The sequence below is a fragment of the Schistosoma mansoni genome, chromosome 3 (genome assembly GCF_000237925.1).
Source record: "Schistosoma mansoni strain Puerto Rico chromosome 3, complete genome".
Classification (NCBI taxonomy): domain Eukaryota; kingdom Metazoa; phylum Platyhelminthes; class Trematoda; order Strigeidida; family Schistosomatidae; genus Schistosoma; species Schistosoma mansoni.
In genome coordinates, this window is record NC_031497.1 from 12364999 (window position 1) to 12391545 (window position 26547).

At 36.5% G+C, this 26547-nt stretch overlaps 1 protein-coding gene across 1 annotated transcript in view; it reads right to left on the reverse strand.

The window, feature by feature from the left end:
* Positions 1-26547, reverse strand: part of Smp_127510 (putative myosin XV) — a gene marked incomplete at both ends in the record, with an annotated part of 195567 nt that overhangs the window by 141376 nt on the left and 27644 nt on the right. The window contains 10 exons of the mRNA XM_018799252.1: positions 4214-4433; positions 5184-5411; positions 6643-6715; positions 7801-7872; positions 8711-8970; positions 9686-9987; positions 12761-12835; positions 21548-21705; positions 24010-24115; positions 25241-25267. Of these exons, the coding sequence (XP_018651060.1) occupies positions 4214-4433; positions 5184-5411; positions 6643-6715; positions 7801-7872; positions 8711-8970; positions 9686-9987; positions 12761-12835; positions 21548-21705; positions 24010-24115; positions 25241-25267 (1521 nt within the window). The remainder of the gene's footprint in view (positions 1-4213; positions 4434-5183; positions 5412-6642; positions 6716-7800; positions 7873-8710; positions 8971-9685; positions 9988-12760; positions 12836-21547; positions 21706-24009; positions 24116-25240; positions 25268-26547) is intronic.

The window sequence follows — 26547 nt, forward strand, 5'->3', positions numbered from 1 at the left end:
GTAAGTGTTCAGCTACGTAGAAATCACTTACTGTTATTAAAGATAGGATAACAATTCAAACTCAAAAGAGATCCTAAAAGATACAACTAATAAATAAGCCCTGGTTTGACGAGGTTCTTAAACACCACCTGTAGATCTTCTAAGGCTACTGATGGTCCCAAGCCCGGATAAAGGAGACGGGTTGGGCGAGGGGTCGGCAAACCCACCTTGTGGAAAACAAACCTACCAAAAACAACCAATTACAAGAAACTATTTGAACACTGTTCTGGGAGTTAAAAGGGTTCATTTGGAAGAATTATAATGCCTCATGGTGAAAGCCAGGATTCTTCGGGAGTCATGAGGCTGATATCCCATTTAACAAAAACGATTAATGTAAGTATATGGAGTGTCCGGAAAATGTGGGAGACCAAGAGGACCAGTCAAATAGCTACACAAATGAGGAGACACAACTTAGCAGTTCTCAGAATCGGTGAAACGCATTGGACCCAAGCTCCACAGAAAGAACTAGACTCTGAAGAGTTGCTGCTGCACTCTAGTCATGAAGAAGGAAATGCTCCATACACTCAGGGAGTCGCTCTGATGCTATCTAAAGAAACACGAAATGCACTTACAGGATGGGAATCTCATGTATCCACATTCATCAAATCATCCTTCAAAACAAACAAGGAGGGAATCACAATAAATGTTATCCAATGTTATGCACCCACCAGTGATAGCAAGAAGATGATAAAAGTCAGTTTTATGAGAGGCTGCAATCAGTCATAGCGAAGTGCTTAGGAAAAGAACTGACCATCCTGATGGGAGATTTAAACGCCCAAATCGGAATGGACAACACCGGTTATGAAGATATCACGGGACAACACGGACTGACTGGGAGAAAGGTATGAGGATGGTGACAGATATGCAAATCTGTGTGCATGCAATATAATGGTCATAGGTGGCACAATATTCCCACACAAACGCATACACAGAACTACATGGGTCTTATAGGACCACACTACTGTCAGTCAGTCAGTCAGTCACAACGTAGAACTTCGTACGTACGTACATCAGTTCGAGTTGTCATACCACATTAACACAGAGATGCAGTTGTCAGTTCAAATCCCATAGTGGTATAGGTAGTAAAAGTAAGCGGTAATCCAAAAGATTTGGATTTGGAGATGTTATTCAAGAAGTATGATCCAGTGAAATAAATTTGGAAAGAGAAAAAAGATAGGGATATGAAGAATTCAAAAGATTAGAATTTGGAAGAGAACAATAAGTGGATGCACCTTCACCATCGCAAACGATTTTGAACCATGTCATTCAACGTCTCTAACCATCGGTTGTTATCATCTCGCGGATCCCAACCAGGTAGTCTACACCTACCAACATGGCTCAGTCCACTTGTCAATGACTTCATGGATTTATGCCACGTTTTGATCTGGCCGCTCCTAGCTTTCATGCAACCTACTCCTACACCATGAAACATTGCACGTCGGGGCAGTCGATGGTTGGGCATACGTAACACATGTCCCAGCCATCTCAACTGATGAAGTTTCACTACTTCATCAATCTATTTGCCATCCTTACGTAGTACCCGTCTCCCTTCAACCGCATTACTAGTTCAGTGGTCCCAGGATATACGAGCAATGCGTCGAAGACACCTATGATCGGATACTAGTAGCGTAGGAACATCTTCTACTCTTACCGGCCATGTTTTACAGCCATAAAGTAGGACAAAACGAAATGATGCACAGTAAACCTGTCCTTTGGTTGCTAGACAGACATCTCGCTTACGCCATAAATGGTGCAAGTCGGCGACAGCTAGTCGAGCCTTCTATTTGCGTGCTGAGATTTCGTCACACACCAGACCACAAGGGCTGATGAGACTCCCAAGATAAGTGAAGCGGTCAACACGCCCAACTTCTTCACTCCTCATCATTAGTTCAGGTGTCGATGCAACCCAATCCTGAAGTAGCTCTCTGCATTTCGAGAGGGAGAATCGCATCCCGAACACGGTTGCATCGTTGTCTATTGTGGTCAGAAGACTGCATTTTGTCGGTGTTTACGCCGAACAGAACTATGTCATCGGCATATTCTAAGTGGAGAAGTGAGTCTCCTGACAGAAGTTCAACCCCCCTAAATTTGGATGAGGAAAGTGTTATTTCTGAAAGCACGTCCACGATAAAGTTGAACAAAATTGGAGTGGGCGGACAGTCCTGACAAACACCACTTGAGGTAATCAATTCTGATGACAGTTCGTCATAAGCTCTCATTCAGCCAGTTGTCTTCGGGTAGAGAGCCTGTATAAGTTTGGTACTCCTTTCAGTGACAAAAACTGCCATAGAATCTCAAGATCAACGGAGTCAAATGCCGCCTTAAGGTCGAGAAATACTACGATTATGGGACGTCTGAATTTGTGTCTATGTTCTAGGACCTGACGTAGAGTGAATATCTGGTCTAAATAACCACGTCCATGACGAAAACCAGCCTGCTTCTCTCTAGTCTGCTCTTCACGAGCTTTAGTTAGGCGTCGAAGTATTATTGAAGCTAATATTTTAGACACTGTATTGGTCAAACTGATTCCTCTGTGATTGTCACAGGAGGACTTTTGTGCTTTCTTATAGACTGGTACAATCAGTGATTGGGACCAGTCAGATAGGATTACCATCTACTTTCCACATTTCACCCAAGACCTCAGTCAATCACACTGCTACTACTGGAACGCCGCCCTGGAAAATCTCAGGAGTAAACCTGTCAGGGCCTGCTGGAGATCGTGGGAAACCGAAGTGTGACTGAAGGCCAGTCGTACTGATCCATTAAATGTTCTGCCCATCAATCCAATCTCCTGAATTGAGAATGAATAACATGTCCATCTTTTTCCGAGATAGTTTCGCTGACAGTTAGGTTCCTAATGCCAGTTTCTTTAACAAGTCTGAACAGTTGTCTGCTGTTGCCTATTGACGCTGCCTTTTCCACCTCTCTTGCTTTCGCTACCCACCACTGTTTGCGATCATTGAGTAGGCTTCTTGTTAGCCTGCGCTTAAGTGGTGTCCGCTCTTCGTTATGTTTAGAACCAGATGGCATGAGTTTTCGAGCATCTATCAGTGCGGTATATGCTGCTGAGATCAAATGCTTCTCCATAACCTCATAGTTTACAGTACTAGCAGATATCACTACTGCTTCTACAGCTTTTCGGATGTCATTCCACGCTACCTCGGGGTGAGCACAATTTACATGGCTGCCTAACTGTTTTTCTAGTTGTTCCTGAAATATATTCTTAACTTGCCTATCATTAAGTAGAACCCTAAAAGGTTTCTTTGCAGTGTCTTTCCTACGTCCAGTAAGACGCAGACGAATACGCGCTCGCACTAGAGCATGATCGGAATCTAAGCATGTGCTCTACAACGAGCGACAGTCTTCTATCGAGCCGCTCCATCGGTGGCTGATAGCAATGTGATCTAGTTGGGTCCAACGTTGGGACGAATTCGGGGGTCGCCATGTCAAAAGATGATTTCCCTTGTGCTTAAAGTTAGTATTTGCAAGAAACATGCAGTTATCTGAGCATAGCTGCAGCAGATGGTCGCCATTATCTGTTCTTTGAGCCATTACACCATAAAATCCACCGAGGTGTCTTTCTCTATAGGTAAGGTGAGGCGTGACATTTCTAGAGTCGACCTTTGATCACCCCTTCCTTCCTTGTGAGAAGGCAGCACCGCTGCAGATGCTGGTTGTCGGAGGGAAACACCTTACTGCCATCACACCTCTCTACAGGCAGCAGTATGACTTCGCCCTCAGACTTCGAGTTGCTGCTTTTAGTCATACCGTCCTCCGATCGGTCTGCCTGGCATGAAAGAACCTACAGGGACATATGCTTTTCTTATATAGCTCGGTTGGGTCATCATGATAGGCAAGCCCGTCCACCACGTCAAGGTAGCAGCTACGGTCGTGGACCACACTACAGAGAACAAAATCGATCTTACTTGAATCACTAAAAAATTCGGAAGATCAATGGAATACGTAAGAACAAAGAGAGAAGCTTACACAGCTTCAGATCACCTGCCGGTGGCGGGCAAGATGAAACTGAAATCAAAGAAGTATTAAACCATCAGACAAATAGACTGATCAAGGACAAACAAGGCAAGCCAATCACTGAACTTCAAGGACAGGCGAACAGACACTTTGAGGAACTCTTGAATAGACCAGCTCCACTGAATTCACTCAACATCACAGCAGCATCAGCAAACTTTCTTATAGATTTCATTTCACCAAAGATCGAAGAAATCAGGATGAGCATCAGATAAAACAGGATTGGGAAAGCAGCATGACCTAAGAATATACCAACCGAAGCACTACAGTCAGATATAAAAGTAACTGCAAAGATGCTCCACGTTCTATTCAAGAAGATTCGGCAAGAGAAAAAAGTGCCGATAGACTGGAAAGAAGGATATCTCATGAAGATACTACAGAAGGGAGATCTGAGCAAATGGGAGAATTGTAGAGGAATAAAATTACTATCGGTACCAGGAAACGTTTTTAACAGAGTGTTGCTGAACCGAATGGAAAATTCAAAACACGCTCAACGTCAACATCAACAGGCTGGATTCCATAAGGATCGGTCGAGCACAAACCAAATCACGACATTAAGGATCATCGTTGAACAATCAATTGAATGGAACTCGTCACTTCCTTGAGCATGAGAAAGCATTTGACAGTGTGGCTGCTTACTCTCCCTTTAACTCATTCTTCTGGTGGTTGACTGGATTATGAAGGCCTCCACATCTGAGGAGTAACACAGAATACAATGGACAGCTCAGGTGTAACTAGACGACTTGAACTTCGCAGATGACCTGACCCTTCTATCTCATACACACGAACAAATGCAGTGGAAGACAACTAGTATGGCAGAAGCCTCTGCAGCAATAGGCCTCAACATACACAAAGGAAAAAGCCTGATCCTCAAATACAACACGGAGAACATCAACCCAGTCACACTTGATGGAGAAACTGTGGAAGAGGTGAAAACTTTCACGTAGATGGTCAACAGCACCATCGATGAACAAGGAGAGTCTGACGTAGACGTAAATGCAGGAATTGTTCAGGTCAATATACAAGTTAAACAGAATCACTGTGTAAATGTATCAACATAATAATTAATTAATTAATAATGTTATACTGAAAAAAAGAGACAAATAATTCACTTAGCATAATGGGAAGGGCAAACATTATTATATTCCGTTGTTTTTGATTTAGCATCATAACATGGTAATACTTGGTGGAGAAGAATATTATTTAAATGTGACCATTCTTCCGGAAGTTCTTGCTGACTAAATATATCCAATACATAAAAATAACCTGGTACATCTAATATTTTTGATGACTGATGTACACTTATTGTCCAGCCCTGAAGAATATGTGTTGAATATGTTCTAAAATAAAATTAAAGATAAACGTACTTTCAAAATACCATTAAATTAAAGTCAAGGTAGACAAAGAGGAACATGTGATAGGCTGTAACTAGATACCCATTTTACTAAACTACAAAACTGATCAATTAGATAGATGTAGGAAATCATTTTGCAGGTCAGATTAGCTATTTGACTTTAACACAAAATATCATTGGCTTCAAGATTTCTTAATATAATTTATCAGTTAGTGTTATTTTTTTTCGTTTAACCAATAGTTCGTTAGCTATTTTTTGGTGTTCAGACGTAATCAGTTCCAGTTGAATCCAAGTGGATAATATCAGATCAAATGACAATTATTTATTAGTTTATTTCACTAAATGACTCAGTGGCTAGAAATAATTTAAAAGTTAGTTTGCGACAAAATGTCGTTGTTGAGTTTTTAAATTCAGGGTTACATGAATCATAGGGTACTGATGAGAAATAAACTGAAAACAAAGATTTCACCTAATGTCAACATTTATCCAATATATATGATGAAAAATACTACATGAAAACCCTGCCATTGGTAACTTATTATTATAAGTATTTTGTAATAACTATGTCTTCTATGATCAAAGAAGTAATTTCAACTGATGACCACTATTTGTATTGAGATTTTTATTTTTCTTAAACATTAAGCTATTAGCATAAAACCATCTTAAATTTATGAGTACGCAATATTTTCGTGTAAAAATGTAAAAATACCTAATTGAAAAAACAAAATCTAATTAGATTCACTCCTTTGTATGAACTGAAACGTTTTTGAAGAATCGACTTTGAGTCAAATGGTTGGTAGTTTAAATCGTATTCCATTTAGCCATAACAAAAACAATTTAGCTGAAAACCGAGTACATAAACCTGGACTTGATACATAAGTTGCACCAATGGGACCTTTTCCACAAAAAGTATTTTTCGTTACCACTACAAATTAGTATAATTATAAAGCGTTGAAAAAAAATTATCCAAAACAATTAAACCGAGATACTGAAGATTAATACTTTTCAGAATATAGTCAGTAACAATATTTGTTATCGTTAAATTGTTTGATTTACATTTTTTTTGATAGTGAAGCTTTTTCTTAACATATAAAGTATAATTACTGAAACAAATCTTCTTAACATATAAATGTCATCTGCTCCCATTTAACCCGATGTGATCAGTTTATTATGAAAAAAACAAATGAGACATTAACATTGGGAAAACAAATGCTCACCTTAATGCTAAAGCCATACCAGCTAGTGTTTCAGCACGTGTAAAACTACCAACATGAAAAATTGACAATATACCTAAGATGAAAAGAAGTGTTTTTGAAACGTCAATTTAAAGATAGAAAGTAAGCAATTGTTTCAGTGATTTAACTACAACTTCGTGATTAAGATTAGAATAGTACACAAGGCTCTTGGTATTCATAACAGCATGATACAAAATACATCTGCCTAAGCTATAGCTTCAGTCTTTAACTGAGAGTTTTATATCTAGAACAGACTACTTGTTTCCAACAACATGATTGAGAAAAAGCTTTAAAATTGCTATCAAAGTAATATATTCAACTATACATTAATGATTTTCTGCATTGTCTATACATTCCGATTGATTTAATCTTTTTAAGGCTTTCAAGTCATTCACTTTCCAGATAGAGTATTGGATGTATGCAATCGCTAAGCACGTAAATCAAAGTTGGATATGAATCCTCGGTTATTTATTTCTAAGTTCAAAGAAAACAGATGGTTTCGAAGCTTTACAAAAACTAAGTAATTAGAAGAACCTGGAAAATTGAGCAAGTCAGTGAGAATAACTCGAAGGCCCCCGAATTCCCTGATACGGCCAAGAGTGAGGATAGTTCGCTCTCCCTCTCGAAATGCTCTCACATGGCCACGCATATATAGACTCTGACAGGGAAGTCCTACTCACTGATTTCTCGCAGCATTACTGTTGTTTACGAAAGTGAGAAGACGAAAAGCGAATGTTCGGTGCTTTAACCGGGTTGGTGGACACTGCGAGTCCACCTAGGGGGGTTGGAAAAACCTGATTCCAAACCAATGATGCATATCGGCGCCAAGATTCTGAAGGGACAAATGGCATGTGAACCTATTGTTGGTCACCGGATACCATGGAACTGCATCTCCTCATGATGCTTCACTGTCTTGTGGATTGGATTTTTAGGTCAAAGGCTCGGAGTGCGTCCCCCCAAGAAAACCACCTGCTTCGGTCCAAGCACCCGGGCAGTATCATACCCCTTACACAATTAAAATGCAATGAAAATGTTTTGTGTGCCTCCTGTACCAATATTTAGGAACCAATAACTAGTTTATTCTTCAACGAAAACAAACATGAAGTACCTATTCATCTGGAAACATGAATGGATATATACAATAAATGGGAGCTTCAATAAATTTATATCTGTTAATTGGTGAACAGAAATTATTTAAATGTTGTAGACATACTAAACATGTATTAAATGATTATGATTTTGGGCATTTAGAATAAACTTAACGGTAGACAGAGGAAGTAAACTTATGAAATTAAAGTGAGCTAAACTAATAACCGTGTTGACGAGCAGTTACTAAATTGTGTGGAATGCATAAAGCCTTCAACAAATCCCAGTCAGTAATCATAGATTGCGGATGTTTTATCTTTATTATATCTGTATTGCCTACGTTGTATCGGCTGTTGTAATGCTTATAATTGGAAACAAGAAACACTCTAGTCCCCACGAAGTAAAGCGTTTGGATAAAGTACTATTAATGTTAAATGTCAGTATCCTAATATGGTAGATTCTTATAGTATAAATGCCAAGCTGGTACCAGACGTACGTCCATAGATTAGTTGAATCTCGACATCTGCAAGGAACTAGTTTCAAAACAAATGACAAATTAATTTCTTGTTAAAAATTAACTTTAATTATGGTTGACTCATCGCTCAAGACGTATCATCTTCTTAGCAGATAAGCACAACAGAAGCAAATGAACAACCATGGTGAATGTGTAATAAGTATTTGTTGAATGTATGGAATGTTTAGCTACGGTTAGAATAAAGCATTCATTTTTAGATACATAATTTAAGAGTCAGTAAAATGTGACCAAGTGAGTCATAAAACGTGAAATATAATGTGGAAAAAACTAACATATCTCTCTCTACCATATGAAGGACCATTATTCGATCGGTTCGCTGATATTGAAATGAAAGAGTTAATGATCCATATTTAAACGAATACACTAAATCAAAACAATAAATTAACATTTTTTAACTTATACTTGTACCTTTGATACCTGAAAACTAACTTTTCCTTGTCTTACCATCTGGGAACGTAAGTTTAATGCCCATATGAGTTCCAGTATAATTTATCCGCCATTCTAAGAGAGAAGGTGGGTATAGACGACGTACAGAAGGTTCTAGTACAACACGATCTTCACACAGTTCAGCTGATCTGGTAGGTGCATTTTCTCTAATAAAACTATATATGTAAAAAGAAATACAGAATCTGAAACATACATCACTACGTACACATTTAAACTCAATGAATAGAGTTTTAATTTCTAACCTAATCACTTTTTTTGACTTTCATATTAAAATATCTGATCTAATGTTTAGACTCCGTGATATGAGCGAACAAGCTAAAATAGTTGAAACACATAGTGTTCACATCTTCAAAGATTGTGTAATAAGTAGAAAAATATTAGGAATTTAGACTAAAACATTATAGTTAGTTCAAGTACTTCAGCACTTTATAAAAAGAAACTCGTAGAAAGGTTAGAGTGAAGTAAGAATTCAGATTAAAGGCCTCAACATCTAATCATCATTACCATGTTAATTTACTACCAAATAGTAATGCATCGTTCCAGCCTGACTATTAGATGAGAAATCAGTCTACATTTATGACATAATGATCAGCGAGACATAGAGAAAACATTGCAAACATTACCACTTTACTACTCTTTTGCATCTCCTAAAAAAATGTCAAGGCATTCCAAAATAAAGTATATTAAACCGAATATATATATCTCTAAATTGTTCTAGGTAACGACATCATAGAACCAGTGATGGATACAATCGACAGTTCAAAACACGAACCCATGAATCAATGTGTGATGACATATGTTACAAATTCCTCTTCCCTTAACACCGTATTTTCACTAAATATATGACTCTATTAAGTAGATATATTTGTAATTGATAAGGAGAAAGAGTTTACACGTGAGGCGCTGACGAGTAAAATATAATTCTAAAAAAAACAAAAAGCTAACAAAATTTCTTACCGGACTATAGTGGGTGTTAGTGTTTGCGACAATTGACCACATGTAAGCATTCCTGCAATATGCATCCAGAGACGTCTATAAGCTCGACGTTGTGTGCCAGATCGTCTAGTTTGAGATTTAACAATCAATGGACCATTAGGTCTTGATGGAATGTAAGCAGCTCGTTTAGTTTCGGGATCAAACTCACTCGGTTCATCTTCTGGATCCGAAGTAGAGAAATCTTCTGTTGCGCTAGGCCAATTTACAGTCATACTTAATAACTGAATAAGATATTCTTTATGAAGAGATTTCTGACAAAGAGCCTGTATGAGTAAAAAACAGATCATATTCAAAAAATTATAGTACATATAATTATCATGACTGCATTACAGAACAAAATATTAGCAAATTGGCTGCAGATATATCGACATATTAACTAAATTGCTTTCAAAAGAATGAAAAAGGTCAATTTTGTCCTTTATTACAAAAACCCTACCAAAATTGATAACCAAATTGATAACTATTTCATCAATTATCCAAATCAAATGAGAAATCAGATGTGACCAAATTATTTTCCTTACATACATTACAGAAATCCGCATAACTAGTCTTATAACATAAGGTTATAAAATAAAAGCGACTATCCACGACGAAATAATATTTCTAAATGGAAAATTCCAAACTACCTAACAGCATTCCTCAACATCGTTCCTTTTACATTACAAATAAACGAACAAATTATATGTTATTTTCCATACACCTGTATTCCCACGCAAGTATAGTAGAAACATACGGAACCCTCTTTGACACTATGGTGTACCTGAGATCATCAATAGCTTACTGAATTCACAGGACGAATTACACTACGAAGTCGTGAGTGGAGGGCAGCTGACAGATCCACTCCAAGTGTGGACCATAGTCAAAAAAGCTGCTCACTCTCCCTTTAACTCATTCTTCTGGTGGTTGACTGGATTATGAAGGCCTCCACATCTGAGGAGTAACACAGAATACAATGGACAGCTCAGGTGTAACTAGACGACTTGAACTTCGCAGATGACCTGACCCTTCTATCTCATACACACGAACAAATGCAGTGGAAGACAACTAGTATGGCAGAAGCCTCTGCAGCAATAGGCCTCAACATACACAAAGGAAAAAGCCTGATCCTCAAATACAACACGGAGAACATCAACCCAGTCACACTTGATGGAGAAACTGTGGAAGAGGTGAAAACTTTCACGTAGATGGTCAACAGCACCATCGATGAACAAGGAGAGTCTGACGTAGACGTAAATGCAAGGATTGGCAAGGCAAGGGCAGCATTTCTACAGTTACGGGACATTTGGAACTCAAAACAACTATCAACCAATATCACAGTCAGAATTTTCAATACGAACGTCAAGATAGTTCTACTGTAAGGAGCTAAAACTGGGAGAACTATCACAAACATCATCAAAAAGTACAAGTATTGATAGACAATTGTCTACACAAGATACTCAATGTCCGTTGGTCGGATACCATCAGCAACAGCCTACTGTGGAAGAAAACAAACCAATTTCCAGCCGAGGAAATTAGGAAAAGATGATGGGAGTGGATATGACATACATTAGGGAAATCATCAAACTGCATCATGAGGCAAGAGCTAACTTGGAATCGGAAGTAGACATAAGAAGGGTGAATAGCAACTGGAAGAAGCTGGAAAGAATTGTTCAGAACAGACTTCGATGAGGAATGCTGGTTGGTGGCCTAGGCTTCTCCGCGGGGGGAAGGCAACAGGTGTATGTTGAGTAAAATTAACTAAACATACCGTCAAAATGTTGGTTTTACATTTACAACAGTTGCTTCTTGTATGTACAATATTTATATAGATACCTATTGAAAGATTGACCTTACTCATTTTCAATTAATTGTAAAATTTATGTAGTCCTTAATAAGTGTCTTTATTTTACTGTACTAATGGATTATTTATTAGAAAGAAATTTTGATAATTGAGAAGAAAAATTAAAAAGATCAATTAGTTTCGTAAATTACGTTTGCAATTCTCTTCTTTTGTTGAATAATTTAGTATAAATGTTACTCTTCATATTTATTTTAAAGTTATTGTTTTAATAGGAAACTTTATTTTCAATAAAGTGCTTTCGATTAATTAAACAAATGGATTTGACACAAATGTATTGTGTTCCCAGTAAATACATTTATAGTTTATACTGATGAGAGAATTAATGTAATGAGCAAGTAGTTAGGTAAGTGCATAATGAGTGAAAAGTTCGTAACAATCGATAAAATTAATTATTGTTAAACCATATAAATAAATAAATAGGCTGATCTGAAATAACAGGAAATATAAGGTCATAGGAACATTTACTACATGAAACATTTTGGTGTGATTTTTCAAAGTATATGAACGTCATAGTAAACGAAAAAATTATCTAAATAAAACTGATCATAATACCAGTCATAATAACTTTCATTACTGATATTATGTCTGATGATGATAAGTCTATAACAAGTGTGCAATAAGAATATTCCCAGGAATTAGACCAAAAACTGTGATTACTGATTACCTTTAGGAAATATTAAACGGTATATCAGAATATATACATAACATATGTACTAAAACCACATAAACACAGCGACTTTAAGGAGTTGTTTAATCTCACTGCTCAAAAACTGTAGCTCAGTTCGGTATTTCCCCTAAAGTCTTAAATAAGACAAAACGCACGTCTTAGGTTGAACTTTCACCCATACACCACCAAACATTTTAACGTCGATTGGTGTTATTAAAGCTATATTCACATGAACTCGCTCCTAGAAATAGTTATCTAAGTACATTGTTGTTTTTTATTGACTTCACATGTAGATCGATAAATTGTTTCTGTTGTCTTGAATAGTCCATCAAATATATATATATATATATATATATATATATATATATATATATATATAATTATGCAAGAATGTTTTCATATCAGGTGCATAGTGATTTTAAATGAATTGTATGCTGGAATTACATCAGTATGCGGATGTATGCTCTGTGGGTAGAGGTAATCGTAAAAAAAACCAAAACCAACGTAAACATATACATGTTTTACTAACCAGTTGATATAAAAAACTTCCAACTAGAAATTGTTCATACAGTGAAATCTCAGGCAAAAATAGTAGCCTTAGAATCTGAAAATGCAAAAAAGAAAAACATACGTGAGTACACACAAATTTAAACAAATAAATTATGGAAATTGCTTTAGAAATGTATGTATGTAACCTAGATATTTAGTTTACCTCGATTTGAAGAAAAAGGAAGATATAGCCATTACATTGCAAAGTGTTTTTCACTGTTTTGTTATATATATATTAAAAGCGTGTTACATAATGTATGACTCAGGTTATATTTCAAACCACAATAATAATTAAAAAAGACGTGATGCCCTTATGAAAATATTTCTTTATGGTTGAAACTGTCAAAACCCTATCAAATATAAGCTGTTGTTCGACTTGTTGTGATCATTGATCAAATTAATGAAACTTTTGTTACAAATTTTAAAACTGAAATAATTTATAACTTGTATTTGCGCAACTCATATAAGTAAACAATCGGGAAGAAAACTATTCCTATTTTCTTAATATTTAAATGGACCTATTAAAAAGTTCAGAATATATATTATTGTTCAAAATTCCCATGTTTATTAAAATAAAGATACGTGACCTGAACACACGAAATTCATTTCAACGAATTGTTATGAGATTTTACAGGGATAAGTACATTTTGATGTTATAAATTGATAGCCAAATTGAATGCATAGTAAGCATTGACATTTTGTAGGGTAAATTAACATTAACAGTGTTGAAATGACTAGTGCCGAACAATGACTTGAACAGGGTTATAAGTCAGATGAAAACATGTTATAACGGTCCGTTTCCTTGTTACACGAATGGGACGTTAATTTACCTTAGACGAATATCTACACTAGATTCCCTACCAGTGTCTACTCTATAGGACTTCAACGCAACTCAGATCAAGAACACGTGATTGGCCTGACTAGAACGTAAATACATTTCCACGCCAAAGACGACACAACCAAACAACAAATGGACAATCAATGATAAATAGTAAGGATAGGGGAATGTATAATTCATCTGACACCTGTCAGAATATCTACAAGTCTGACTAAGCAGACAAACAATCATTACCATTCCCGCCCACACAACAAAACATGATATTATTAATTAGGATTGACTGGGGAAATAATGATGCAACTACATATCAGATTAAATGTTTCGTAGACAATTACCGTACTTGCTTAATAACTTACGCATGTTACCCCCCAGGGTGGAGCTTAGGCAACCAACCAGCATTCCTCATCGAAGTCTGTTCTGAACAATTCTTTCCAGCTTCTTCCAGTTGCTATTCACCCTTCTTATGTCTACTTCCGATTCCAAGTTAGCTCTTGCCTCATGATGCAGTTTGATGATTTCCCTAATGTATGTCATATCCACTCCCATCATCTTTTCCTAATTTCCTCGGCTGGAAATTGGTTTGTTTTCTTCCACAGTAGGCTGTTGCTGATGGTATCCGACCAACGGACATTGAGTATCTTGTGTAGACAATTGTCTATCAATACTTGTACTTTTTGATGATGTTTGTGATAGTTCTCCCAGTTTTAGCTCCTTACAGTAGAACTATCTTGACGTTCGTATTGAAAATTCTGACTGTGATATTGGTTGATAGTTGTTTTGAGTTCCAAATGTCCCGTAACTGTAGAAATGCTGCCCTTGCCTTGCCAATCCTTGCATTTACGTCTACGTCAGACTCTCCTTGTTCATCGATGGTGCTGTTGACCATCTACGTGAAAGTTTTCACCTCTTCCACAGTTTCTCCATCAAGTGTGACTGGGTTGATGTTCTCCGTGTTGTATTTGAGGATCAGGCTTTTTCCTTTGTGTATGTTGAGGCCTATTGCTGCAGAGGCTTCTGCCATACTAGTTGTCTTCCACTGCATTTGTTCGTGTGTATGAGATAGAAGGGTCAGGTCATCTGCGAAGTTCAAGTCGTCTAGTTACACCTGAGCTGTCCATTGTATTCTGTGTTACTCCTCAGATGTGGAGGCCTTCATAATCCAGTCAACCACCAGAAGAATGAGTTAAAGGGAGAGTAAGCAGCCACACTGTCAAATGCTTTCTCATGCTCAAGGAAGTGACGAGTTCCATTCAATTGATTGTTCAACGATGATCCTTAATGTCGTGATTTGGTTTGTGCTCGACCGATCCTTATGGAATCCAGCCTGTTGATGTTGACGTTGAGCGTGTTTTGAATTTTCCATTCGGTTCAGCAACACTCTGTTAAAAACGTTTCCTGGTACCGATAGTAATTTGATTCCTCTATAGATCTCCCATTGGATGAGATCGATTAATAATGAAATTGTAAGATGCACATTAGTTATATTAAGTCATTTTATAAATGAGCTGAATATTGACTTACAAAAACAAATTTGTTCACAGCCCTGACTTTTTTAGTCTTTGGATTTGATCTTCTCCTTTTTGAAAGACTCTAAATTTGACAGATTTTAGGAGGAAATCACCAACCAAATAGACTTTGGAAAACGATCTCTCCTAGCATTATGACCTGCATTCATTAGAAGGACGAGTATCTAGCCACTGACTGTTTCAATGATGCCTTTGCAAAGCCATATCAAAAGATCATCGCGACTACCGAAAAATACATCCACTAGAACATTTCACTATGTAACTTGATCTACATGAACAGCTGATTTTATAGGTATAAAAAGAGGTAGTTCATTAAGCCGATTTATCCCTGACTTTCGGTATCGTCTTCGGACGCGTAAAAAACCCTAACTGTAGTTCTCCCACACTGGGCGTTCTTTAAATTGTCCAACGCGACCTAAGCATTAACATTTCAATGGTTTCATAACTTCTGAATAGTAAATGCAAAAACAGCGATTTTTATTTACTGTCTGAAATTCCCTTTTTTACTTTCATAAGTAAGTGGTCGTTTATTGACTTCCCTGAGTGGTATCCATTTTCGTTTAGAGTATTACGCAGTGCATTCTTCCTACAACACTATCTGAAAAGCATATGGTCATTATTTTTAATGAAGTCTTTGCCAGAGTTTTTTAAGGAGAAACGAAACTATGAGAGTTTGTATATTGTTCTGTCTTAGTACTTTCTTGTTTAACTTCCTTCTTCGAGTTTCTCTCTGGTCTCTTCGTAAGAAGAGAATCTAGAAACCCTACTTTTTCGCCACGACGGGATCGAAATGTCCATTACAAGTGATGCTACATTTACAGATTTACGCAGAAAGATACACTATAGTGTAGACAAGATACATAATAGAACATTCACTGAGTAGAGAGGACATAATAAAAAAACGAACTACTACTAAACAGAGAGTAATTAGGCAATAAGTAATAAACGATTATGGAATATTGTACGCAAATAGGTGAATGAAAAGGATGAATGCACAACCACGCCATTATGATGTTCGGCTCACATTACACTATATCAATACGCTAGATAATAATTATTTCTATCACTACCATGATAGTCTCAAGGATAGGAGTGAAGTCTACAGTTAATAATGAAGTGAAAATGCAATATGGACATTTGAAAACAAGTAAATCCCATGGAGTAACAAACATTCCAGATAGGTTGTCAACTTAGCTATACCCGGATATCTATACATGTTTTAGAGTTAACATTGAAGCCAAAATCAATTTAGCAGAGGTAAGTATAAGATGGGTTAGTGGAAAATGTTGATCTCATTGATATTGTTAAATTAGTTAGTCAAATTCCCTACTTATATAAAGAAGAGCAATCAGCATTTAAAAAATGCTGATATCCGAAAAGCCGTAGTAATCAACTTGGTATATTGGAAAGAAACGAATATTGGTAATGATCAATAAAATCTCTATTTATTATTCAACTTACAAGTTTTGAAGCAGCTACACAAGCTGCAGCCAATTTCTCAGTTGGCCGAGTCAAGAATATTGGTCTTTCACGTGGTGCAACACGATAGCCAAGTTGCGACTATATAGAAGTGATGAAAGAAACAAAAGTGGTATTAAATACTCTATGACTAAACTTATAACATTTTCGTAGCGTAAAAAAGTATTTCAATGCGGGAATATTACCATACTTTGCATGAGAATTTGAGTGTGAAAACCTGAAGTAAAATCTTGCACAGAAAGATTGAAAGCATCACTAAGGGTTTGTAATTTTCCATTTTTTATGTTAAGCAATACTATTAATGGGCTCCTGTTAAAATATATGTCCTCTAAGTAGATCACCTAGATAGAGAGTTATGTCGTGGTAATTAATAATATTACTTATACTAATAATCAAAAATAAATAATGAGTTCAAAACCCCCAAGTTGAAGACAATTCTGCTTGAAGACCCTCTAAGGTTACGCGTGATCACAAGCATAGGTGAAGGAAGTGTGTTTAGTATAGGGTTAGCAGACTCAGCCTGTAAAAAACCTTACTACAGAAATGATAACCACAGTAACCCACAAGGTTGATGGTGCTTAAGACAACCACAGCAACGACTAATATAGGTACGTGGAATGTCCAAACGACGAAGGAGAGTGGAATAATCATTCCAATAGCGGTGGAAACGAAAAATTACAACTCGGTGGTGATAAGAATATGGGAAATCGATTGCATACAATCTGAAAACAAAAGAACACTTTCGGCGGAGGTGCTTTTGTATTTTAATCGTGAAGAAAATTCCCTACACACACAAGGAGTTGCACTGATGCTGTTCGAGGGAGCACAAAAAGTACTTGTAGAATGGGAATCTCATTGATCTGGAATCATCAAAACATCATTCAAAGCAAAAAAAACAGGCTGAAAGTACAAAGGTTACACACTTTATGGAAATCATCAGACTGCACTACAAAGAAAGCCCCAACTTGCAATTCTCAGAGCAAGACGAGAAGGGGCAGACAAAAGAAACATTCGGACGGACACTGGAGGCAAAAATCAAGGGAATGAATGTCATCTGGGAACAACCATTGAAGAGATCCCAGGACAGAGTTGTTTGTAAATGATTGGTCAGTTACTCGCGACTCGAGATAGATAACGGGCTTAGGTTAGCCAATTGTAAATAGCTCGAACTCCTTTATTACTAAAAACGTGTTACTTCTTTAAATCAATCTACAATAAAGCTAACATTAAGTCATTGCTATTTAATGATTGATATTGTAAGAAGAAAATACAAAAACCTTCCCGTCTTCTCATTTCCAGTTACTTCAATGACAGACACTGCCAGAGAACCTTTCGGCCTAGAGATTCAAATGATGCTTTTAAGTCAAGGAAAACTATTATTGTCTGACGCCCATAAGCATGCCTGTGTTCTAAAACCTGACGAATGATGAATATGTGGTCAATACAGTTAACAATTCTGTCAGGCGCCCGATAATTATTGAGGCTAGTATTTTAGATGCTATATTAGTCAAACTAATCCCTCTATGGTTATCACAGGATGATTTTGGCCCCTTCTTATATATTGGGACAATCAGTGATTGCGACCAGTTAGATGCAATTACGTCCAACTCCCAGATTTTAGCTAAAATATTAGTCAACCTAATCGCTGAAACTGGACCACAATACTTAAAGATCTCTGGTGTCAATCCATCTCGACCAGCTGACCTTCTTCGTTTCAGATTAGGTATAGCCTTTTGAACTCCAGCTAGGGTCGGAAGACCTACTTCAACGTTCCACTCAGACAGTTTGGGAATAGTGGGTTGTTGTACAGCATCTGAAAGCCAGCTAAGCTGTTCTTAAAAGTGTTCTGTCCATCGTTCTAAACGTCTGGGCTAAGAACAGATAAGGGTTTCGTCTTTTTCCGAGATTGTCTCACTTACAATTAACTTCTTAATCCCGGTTACTTTTATTAGTCTGGAGAGTTGCCTGGTGTTGCCTACAGTCGCTGACTTTTCCATTTCCAACGTTTTCGTTGCCCACCACTGCTCACGATCGTTCCGTAGACTTTTGGTTAACCTAGATCTGATTTGTTTTCGCTCTTCATCGTGTTCAGAGCCTGATGAGATGAGTTTACGAGAATCCATAAGTGCAATAGACTTAGAAGAAATCCATTGGTTTTTTGGAACCGTTTGGTTTCATTTCGATAATGTAATAAGACGAAGATTATCAGAACTATGTCAACCTTAAATGTAAAATTGTATCGGAACGCGTGAAACTGAACTTTTAACATAGTTCTGATAATCTTCGTCTTCCTTTGGTTTAAATTACTAAAAGATGTCACTGCTGTTTCTACAGCTGTTTGTATATCTTTCTAAGCAACATCTGGATCAGCATCATTTTCAGAATCGTCCAAAAATGATCTCAGTTCTTCCTGGAATCCACTTTTGGCTTTCTTGTAATTGAGTTCAACTCTAATGGGTCTTCTTGAAGCAGCTTTTCTGCGTTCAGTGAGGGGCAAACGAATGCGTGCGCGTACTAGAGCATGATCAGAGTCCAAACAGGTATTCCAGAACGAGCCACAGTCCTCTATCGAGCCTCTCCAACGATGACTGATGACAATATGGTCTATTTGAGTCCATCGTTGGTTTAGTGTAGGAGGTCGCCATGTTAGAAGATTTCTATCCTTATGCTTAAAATTAGTGCTTGCTAAAAATAAACGATCGTATGAGCACAATTGCAGCAGACGGTCACCACTATCTGTTCACTGAGCCGGAATACTAAAATACCCACCTAAATGTCTTTCCGTTTAGTTTAAGCTACATAACTGGGTATTAAAGTCGCCTGCTACAAGTACTATGTCTGAGCGCTTAGCTTTTTGAAGAAGTTCAGAGAGCTTTCTGTAAAAGTCATCTTTCACTTCATCATGGCTGCAGTCAGTGGGAGCGTAGACAGAAACGACCAAGAGGCAACGACGTGTGCTCCTAACCTTTCGAGTTCTTATGGAGCCATTTAGCCGGACAGCACACAGGCGACTGTTAACGGGGATCCATTCTAATAGTGCTTGTTCTGCTCTCGTACTACGTGCTATGCCTACACCTGCAAGTCCACGAGAACTATCCATCGGGTCGCCAGATACACGGAGGGTGTATTTCGTTGGCTGTTCATTTTGGCGAGATGAGGTCAAGTGAATGATCACACTACGATCCTGTATGCGTGTTTCGGAGACACAGCATACATCAATGGTACGAGATTCTAGGGTCTTAGACAAGGAGGTTTGTTTGCCGATTTGACATAATGTGTGTACGTTGAAGGCTCTAATGTGTAGTTTAGAGCGAGGTTTCAGTAGACCTGGGACGGTGTTTTGCTCACTAGAATTGTTTTATGGTGACACTTGAGGAGGAAGCCAAAGTAGGAAGTTTAGTGTTGTAAGTCGAGGTAGGAGGAATAATAGAAATTGAAGGAGGAGATTGATTATAAATACTATGTTCTTAAGTGCTGTTAGAGGTATGGTGGCAGTTACCACTTCCCGGTGCCCCCAAATGCCCTGATACGGCCAAGAGTGAGGAGAGTCCGCTCTCCCTCTCGAAATGCTCTCATAGGGGCATGTGTTTATAGCCTCTGCCACGGAAGTCCTACTCGCTGCCTTCTCGCGGCAGGGGTGTTGTTTACGAAATTGAGAGAACGGAGACCGAATGTCCGGCGCTTTACTCGGGTTGGTGGACACGCAGGGTCCACCAATGGTGCACACGGGCTCCAGTATCCTGAGAGAACAAATGGAGTACGAACCTATCGTTGTTCAACGACTACCATGGGACTGCATCTCCTCACGACGCTCCATTGGCTTGTGGATCAGATCTTCAGGTCAAAGGTTCCGGATGTGGCACCCTAAGAAAACCACCTGCTTTGGTTTGGGCACCACGGCGCTATCATATCTCCCTCACAAATCAAATTAGGTTTCTGTGATGCATATATATCTGGTGTCCCCTTGTACCAATATTTATATGTTCAAAATAAATAAATAAATCACTTCCCGGTTGCCCACACTGTAGGGTTCTTCTTGAAGTGCCTGAAGAGGAAATTGGATTAGAGGTGGTCTTGGTGACCTGAGAGCGTGACCGCAGTGCCCAAGGGACAACTGTTTGAGGCCGGTCACACACGATCTTCTTGTGAGTAATTTTTGTGTTAGCTCCGTATTTGTTGGGACCTTACCGAAGGAGACGGATATCCGTGGGATAAGGCGATGTGTGCATTTTTAGGGTCGACCTTTTCTAACCTCAATCCTCCTTGTAGGAAGGCAGAATCGCTGTTATGCTGGTTGTCTGAAGAAAACACCCTACTGCCGTCACACCTCTGTACAGTAAGCAGTACGACTTCTGCTTTGGACATTGGGTTTGCTGCTTTTAGTCTTACCGCTCTTTAATCGACCTGCCTGGTATAGTAGGACCTTGAGAAACGATTGTTCCAGCCAGTATAGCTCGACTGGTTCATTACGATAGGCAAGCCCAACCATCACGTCAAGGTAGCAGCAGCAGTCGGGAAATTTCAAACACTCGGTAGTTTGATGAAGTATACGCTATATGCACAGTAAAATTTCTACCATATCAGTAAGTTTGGTATTTATACATATTCTAGATGACAAAGATTATAATTAGTTGGCTAATATTTTGCATTCAATACATAACCTAGCATAACAGATATCGAAAAAACGAACTAAAGTTCACATGCTGAAACTGAGTTCACATTTTATGCAAAACAGAAATAATTGGATACAATTAGCATAAATTTGTTTTGTCTATAGTTTTCATGCATTAGATGGATATCTAAAGTGTAAGAATATAAAGTTTTCTCAGAATAATGAATTATACAATCAAATGTACTAGATAGCTAGAAAAGTTTTTGAAATTGCTCAATGCTTGAGACTAAAAAATTACAATCCGCAACTTACCGTTGAACTAGATGTTTGTAACAAGTGTGAAATAGGCGCAGCATGCCATAACGGTCTACCATATTTCTGCCAAGATGTTGAAACATAGTTCGGTGCAAAACGACGTATACTCCCGGAAGGTTTAATTACCTTATGATTACGAAGCCAACATTCTTGGGCTAGATTATAAGTGATATTTTTATGCAAACGATTTAAACATAAATATCTGGATTATGAAATTGTTAAAAAATTGATTTAGGTATAGATTAAGTGAATCACGAGAAACAACTGACAATAAATTTAGGCTATGCTTTCTCGTCAAGATAAGTTGAGTTTCCTGATGACATAGTTGCTAATAGTAACCATTTAATTGGGAACAGGTCCAATCGACAGACTGCCATAAAACTAATTCTGTTTATTTACTCCACATGAGAGTGGATCAAAATGTTGTCTTGTTCAGCTAGTCTTATTACCAACTGACGTTTTATTGCCTGACGCTTTGACTAGGCCAAATTAAGACGTTATAAGTTCATATTGCCATAGACGATGCCTCTAAAACACGTAGAATAATAAAGACTATGTGTTTGGAATCTATACAAATGTTGTGAAAAATAGTTTAAAACTTTATTTGAAATAGATTGAAATCGGTTACAATGTAACAAAAGGATTCATCTTGTATATCAACAATACTTAATATTCCCCATCCTCGAATTCAAAATTTATTGTCGAGCAGCACATTACATGTTTGGCATTTCTCGGTATCTCTTAGAATCTCCAACTGTTTCAACTCCTTTGCTATATTATCTTGTTAATTTTCTCATAAGGTGTTATTACAGTGTAGTGGCGTGGATTGATCCACATAAATGTCAAGTTTAAAAATATTTATGGCTAATTGAATAACATTTGTGAAACGATTAATTTCTATTATAATAGTGTTGAATGTGAGTTCATTTGATAAGCTAAAAACAGAGCAGATACATGTGCTACAAAAATTTACTATCGAAAAACTAATAAATAATTTAAATTTTGTGAGTTCTTTTACGGAGGTTAAGCGTTCGCGCGCGAGACCGAAGATCCTAGGTTCGAGTCCCACATGCGGATCGTGGATGCGCACTGCTGAGACCCATAATAGAATGAAACGGCGGTCAAATGCTTCCAGGTTTTCAGTGATGGTCTAACACTGATCGGTTGATGATCTTAATGCAAAATAACTAATAATAATGATGATCTATTATGATGCAAAACTATAGCAACTCTCTTGCAATCAATTTCTATTATTATTTAGTTTCGGCTAAGCCCTTTTATTTACTTAACAGATAATGATATTCGAACAGTAACAATCCGTATATTTCTTTTTACTACCATGATCACTACCATATCTGTATAAACGTGTACGTTTGATCACATGACAGACTATAGCTAAGATGTTGATCGCTTAAATATCCTTCGATGAATCCTTTTCTTCGCCATGGTATATGTACTCGAATCCTATTATTAACCTTTACCTTGCCTGGCTACCCCTTATTCGATTTGACTATAAATCTGCTTCTGCATTTGCTAGCATACACACACTCGCCTCTCTGCCTCAAATTTGCTCTATGTGCATATAACTTTGTTGTACGTGCTATCCGCCAATAAACTGTAATCGCTGCTTCTCATCGCCTTCTGATTTCAAACACTGTTGGGATTTATATAGTAACGGTTATCAAGGTGATCGACTAACGAAGCTGAGCCACTACAAAACAATTTAAACAAAACTGGAATGAATCTAATTTAACAATTGAACATAAAATATTAGGTACGACCATTAATTTGATTGATATTAAATATTGTCAAAAGAAGCTATCTAAAACCTTATTGTTTGTAAGAACATCATGTCAAATTACGAATAAAAAATTTCATATATACCAACGAATTACTTTTTAGATAAACAAGTTTGTGAATACGTTACGTAGAGGAGTAAATAAGAGATCACACAGCTTCATTATTGAGAACTTAATTGTTCCTCATTATTTAAAAAATCGTCAAAGTAACTTTACGGTGATTTATAGAGTAGATCTCAACATCAAAACGTAATGTACTCTCTAAAACAACTTTTAGCAACTTATTACCAGATTTATTTCTATTCTCTTTTGCATACTATATTCACAATTTCATTCAACTACCACCCTTGCTTTATGTTGTTCAATTTAGTACTGTTATGTTTGGCAACTTTTTCATTTGATAAGTCTTTTAGTCATTTTTTACGGAAACCATTAGATTTATTATTCATAAACACTACCACATATCAAACTTTATTGATAAACAAATTCCATTTGAAATAGCTTATGAAATATCAAGTTAATATTGTATGTATACATACTAACTACTTTCACTGAAAGTATTATTGCGGTAGATAGTATAATCACATCAGTAATATGAAACACAATACATACGGATTAATAATGAAATAATATGAAAAACAAGCGAAACAGATAACTTACACATTTTACGATGTTGTAGGATATAAGCCAAATCACTTGGGACTTCTAAACATTCTATTTCAGATTCACTTAATGATTTAACAGGTTTTTCAATTTCCGAATGATCCTATAAAAAAATTAATTGATTGAAGGGTAATGATAAAATTTGAAAAATGTCATTCTTATTTACATTATTGTAAATTATACACATCAGCTATTAGGACCTGGTACGAATCTGTATTAGTCTAACTTTGACAAGTCATAAATCGGTATGAGAAAAGTAATTAGATGATAGGGAAAAGAGAGAAATTAATTTCACCTCCAACAGACGTTTAAACATGATAACTACAGTTCTGAAGAAAGGAGTGAAATTAGAAAGTAAGGAGTTAGTGATAGGCTCAACTTTTGTCAGGACCATGAGTCTGCACCGTTGAGGAGTTCCATATTGAGAATAAACAGTTGTTTATTGCTCCCAACTTTGTAATGGTTCTCCAGATGCAGTCACTTCGTATATACAAAAGCTCTTTACTAAATCTTATTCGCTTTCTGTGTTATCTTTGTAACATTTTACCTCTCTTATCTTAATAAAAGTGAAAATTAAGAGCAGTGAATTTTTCAGCACATCCATATCAGATAGCTATGAAGAAGTTTAGATAGCAAGAAATATGATAACATTAGTAAATATTGAAATTTTGTTAATTAGGGATTGTGTTTTTGAGAGCTGGATGAAAATTAAAGTCTCATCAATCCTAGAAGAATAATCATATTTAAGTTCACTCTTCAGGTTACTAAACAAATATAACCAGTGAAAGCTACCTTATTATGGCAGAATAATGAATAACGAATGAAAGCTAAGAGTTATCTAATTCTGATATATATATATAATTTTGGGTTAAATAATGAGGTGGAGGATTCTCACGATCTAAGAGATCGATATAGGCACTCATCACAAGACAATGGTCTTTCAAGTCTAAAAACCTTGCACTAACAATCTTCATAGGAAGGCATAGAAGATAGATATATATTTAAGGTAAAATTTTATAATACAAGTGTACAAATAATGGTTATTATGAAGACTATATGAGTATTACTAGGGATAAATGACTTGAGAAATCAAATCTGTCTGTCTACCATTATGACCATAATTAATGAAAGAGTATAGAACCTGGCAAAAAATTTCGGTAGAACTTGTGCTAAATAGCTATTATCATAAAACATATTAAGTTGAAAAATTTATAAGTGATTAACTTACTTCCTTCAGTTCACCGATTTGTTGTTCCTATGATTAAGAACATTTAAAAAATAACATTTTATCGTAAGCATCTTCAATGGACTACGAATAGCAATTAAATCAAAGTGATTAGGATTAGTTCGGGTTTGAAATGGTGAATTGTTATAGCTTCGGCTGTACATAAATTACTTATCTAAACCTTTTTGGGCCAAGATCAGTTAGGCTTTAGAAATTCGACTTTTTGCTCCAATTAAAACTGTTTAGTTAATAAATCTACTTTGGCATCTCTACTTAAATAATTTGACTTTACTAGATATTATATTCAGTCAAAATAGTGCTGGATGAAAAATAATGAATAAATAGTTTATTAGGCTCAATGATATGGTTAATACCCATCTATTCTTCAAAGTTTATTATTTCTTCTACATATCATAGATATTACAACATAATCACTGAATAACTCGGTACATAATTTACTCGAATCAGAATTTTATGTAAAATAAGGAAAGAGAATCATTTAGCTAACCACCAAATCACTCTATAAAATAAATTAAAGTCATAAATCTATAATAAATATGGTCTCTTAGTAGTACTGTATTCACTAAGTGGAACGGTTTAAATTTAAAAAATTCATTGCTATTCTGGTTCTCTGTTAGCTTTGACTGAAATCAGTATTTTGGTAGCTTTTGAACTTGAAACAATAAAAGTTACGACTAGAATCTTTCACATCTTGATTTATTAAGACCTTTGTAATCAAGGAACTATCACGTAACTGACATGTTTGTTTGCTACGTTGTGATCTACAACACCATAACATTTTGATGTTTATTTATCTCAATGCCTATTCTCGAGGTATGGTACGTTTGTAAAAATTTCTGTCTTTTCGTTTCTCATTCGTGTACGATTATCATCGCTGAAATGTCGTTATCTATTAACCATTCGATGTACTGAGTCGTGTTGATCCACCTTCAAATCAGAAGTATCTTCTAAAAGTTTTTATTTAAAACCCAAATAAAATATTCATATTATAACGACAAAATCATTGGGAACAAGGAGAATCTCGCAACTGGAAACCACTTCTCTGAAAGAATAAATCACCCAAGCTGTAAACTTTCATCATGTTATAATCTTTAAGTTACATCTCAAACGAGAGTTTATAAATCAAGATACTAAAAAGAAAATTTTTCAACATTTCTTCAAAATTAATAGATTAATTAACTGTGATAGTGGAAAATGATAAAAGTCATCTATAGATTTATTAGTTATCTAACTGACAAAATGTAACATATAACTATAAATATGTAAAAGAAGTAATAACAGTTCAGATG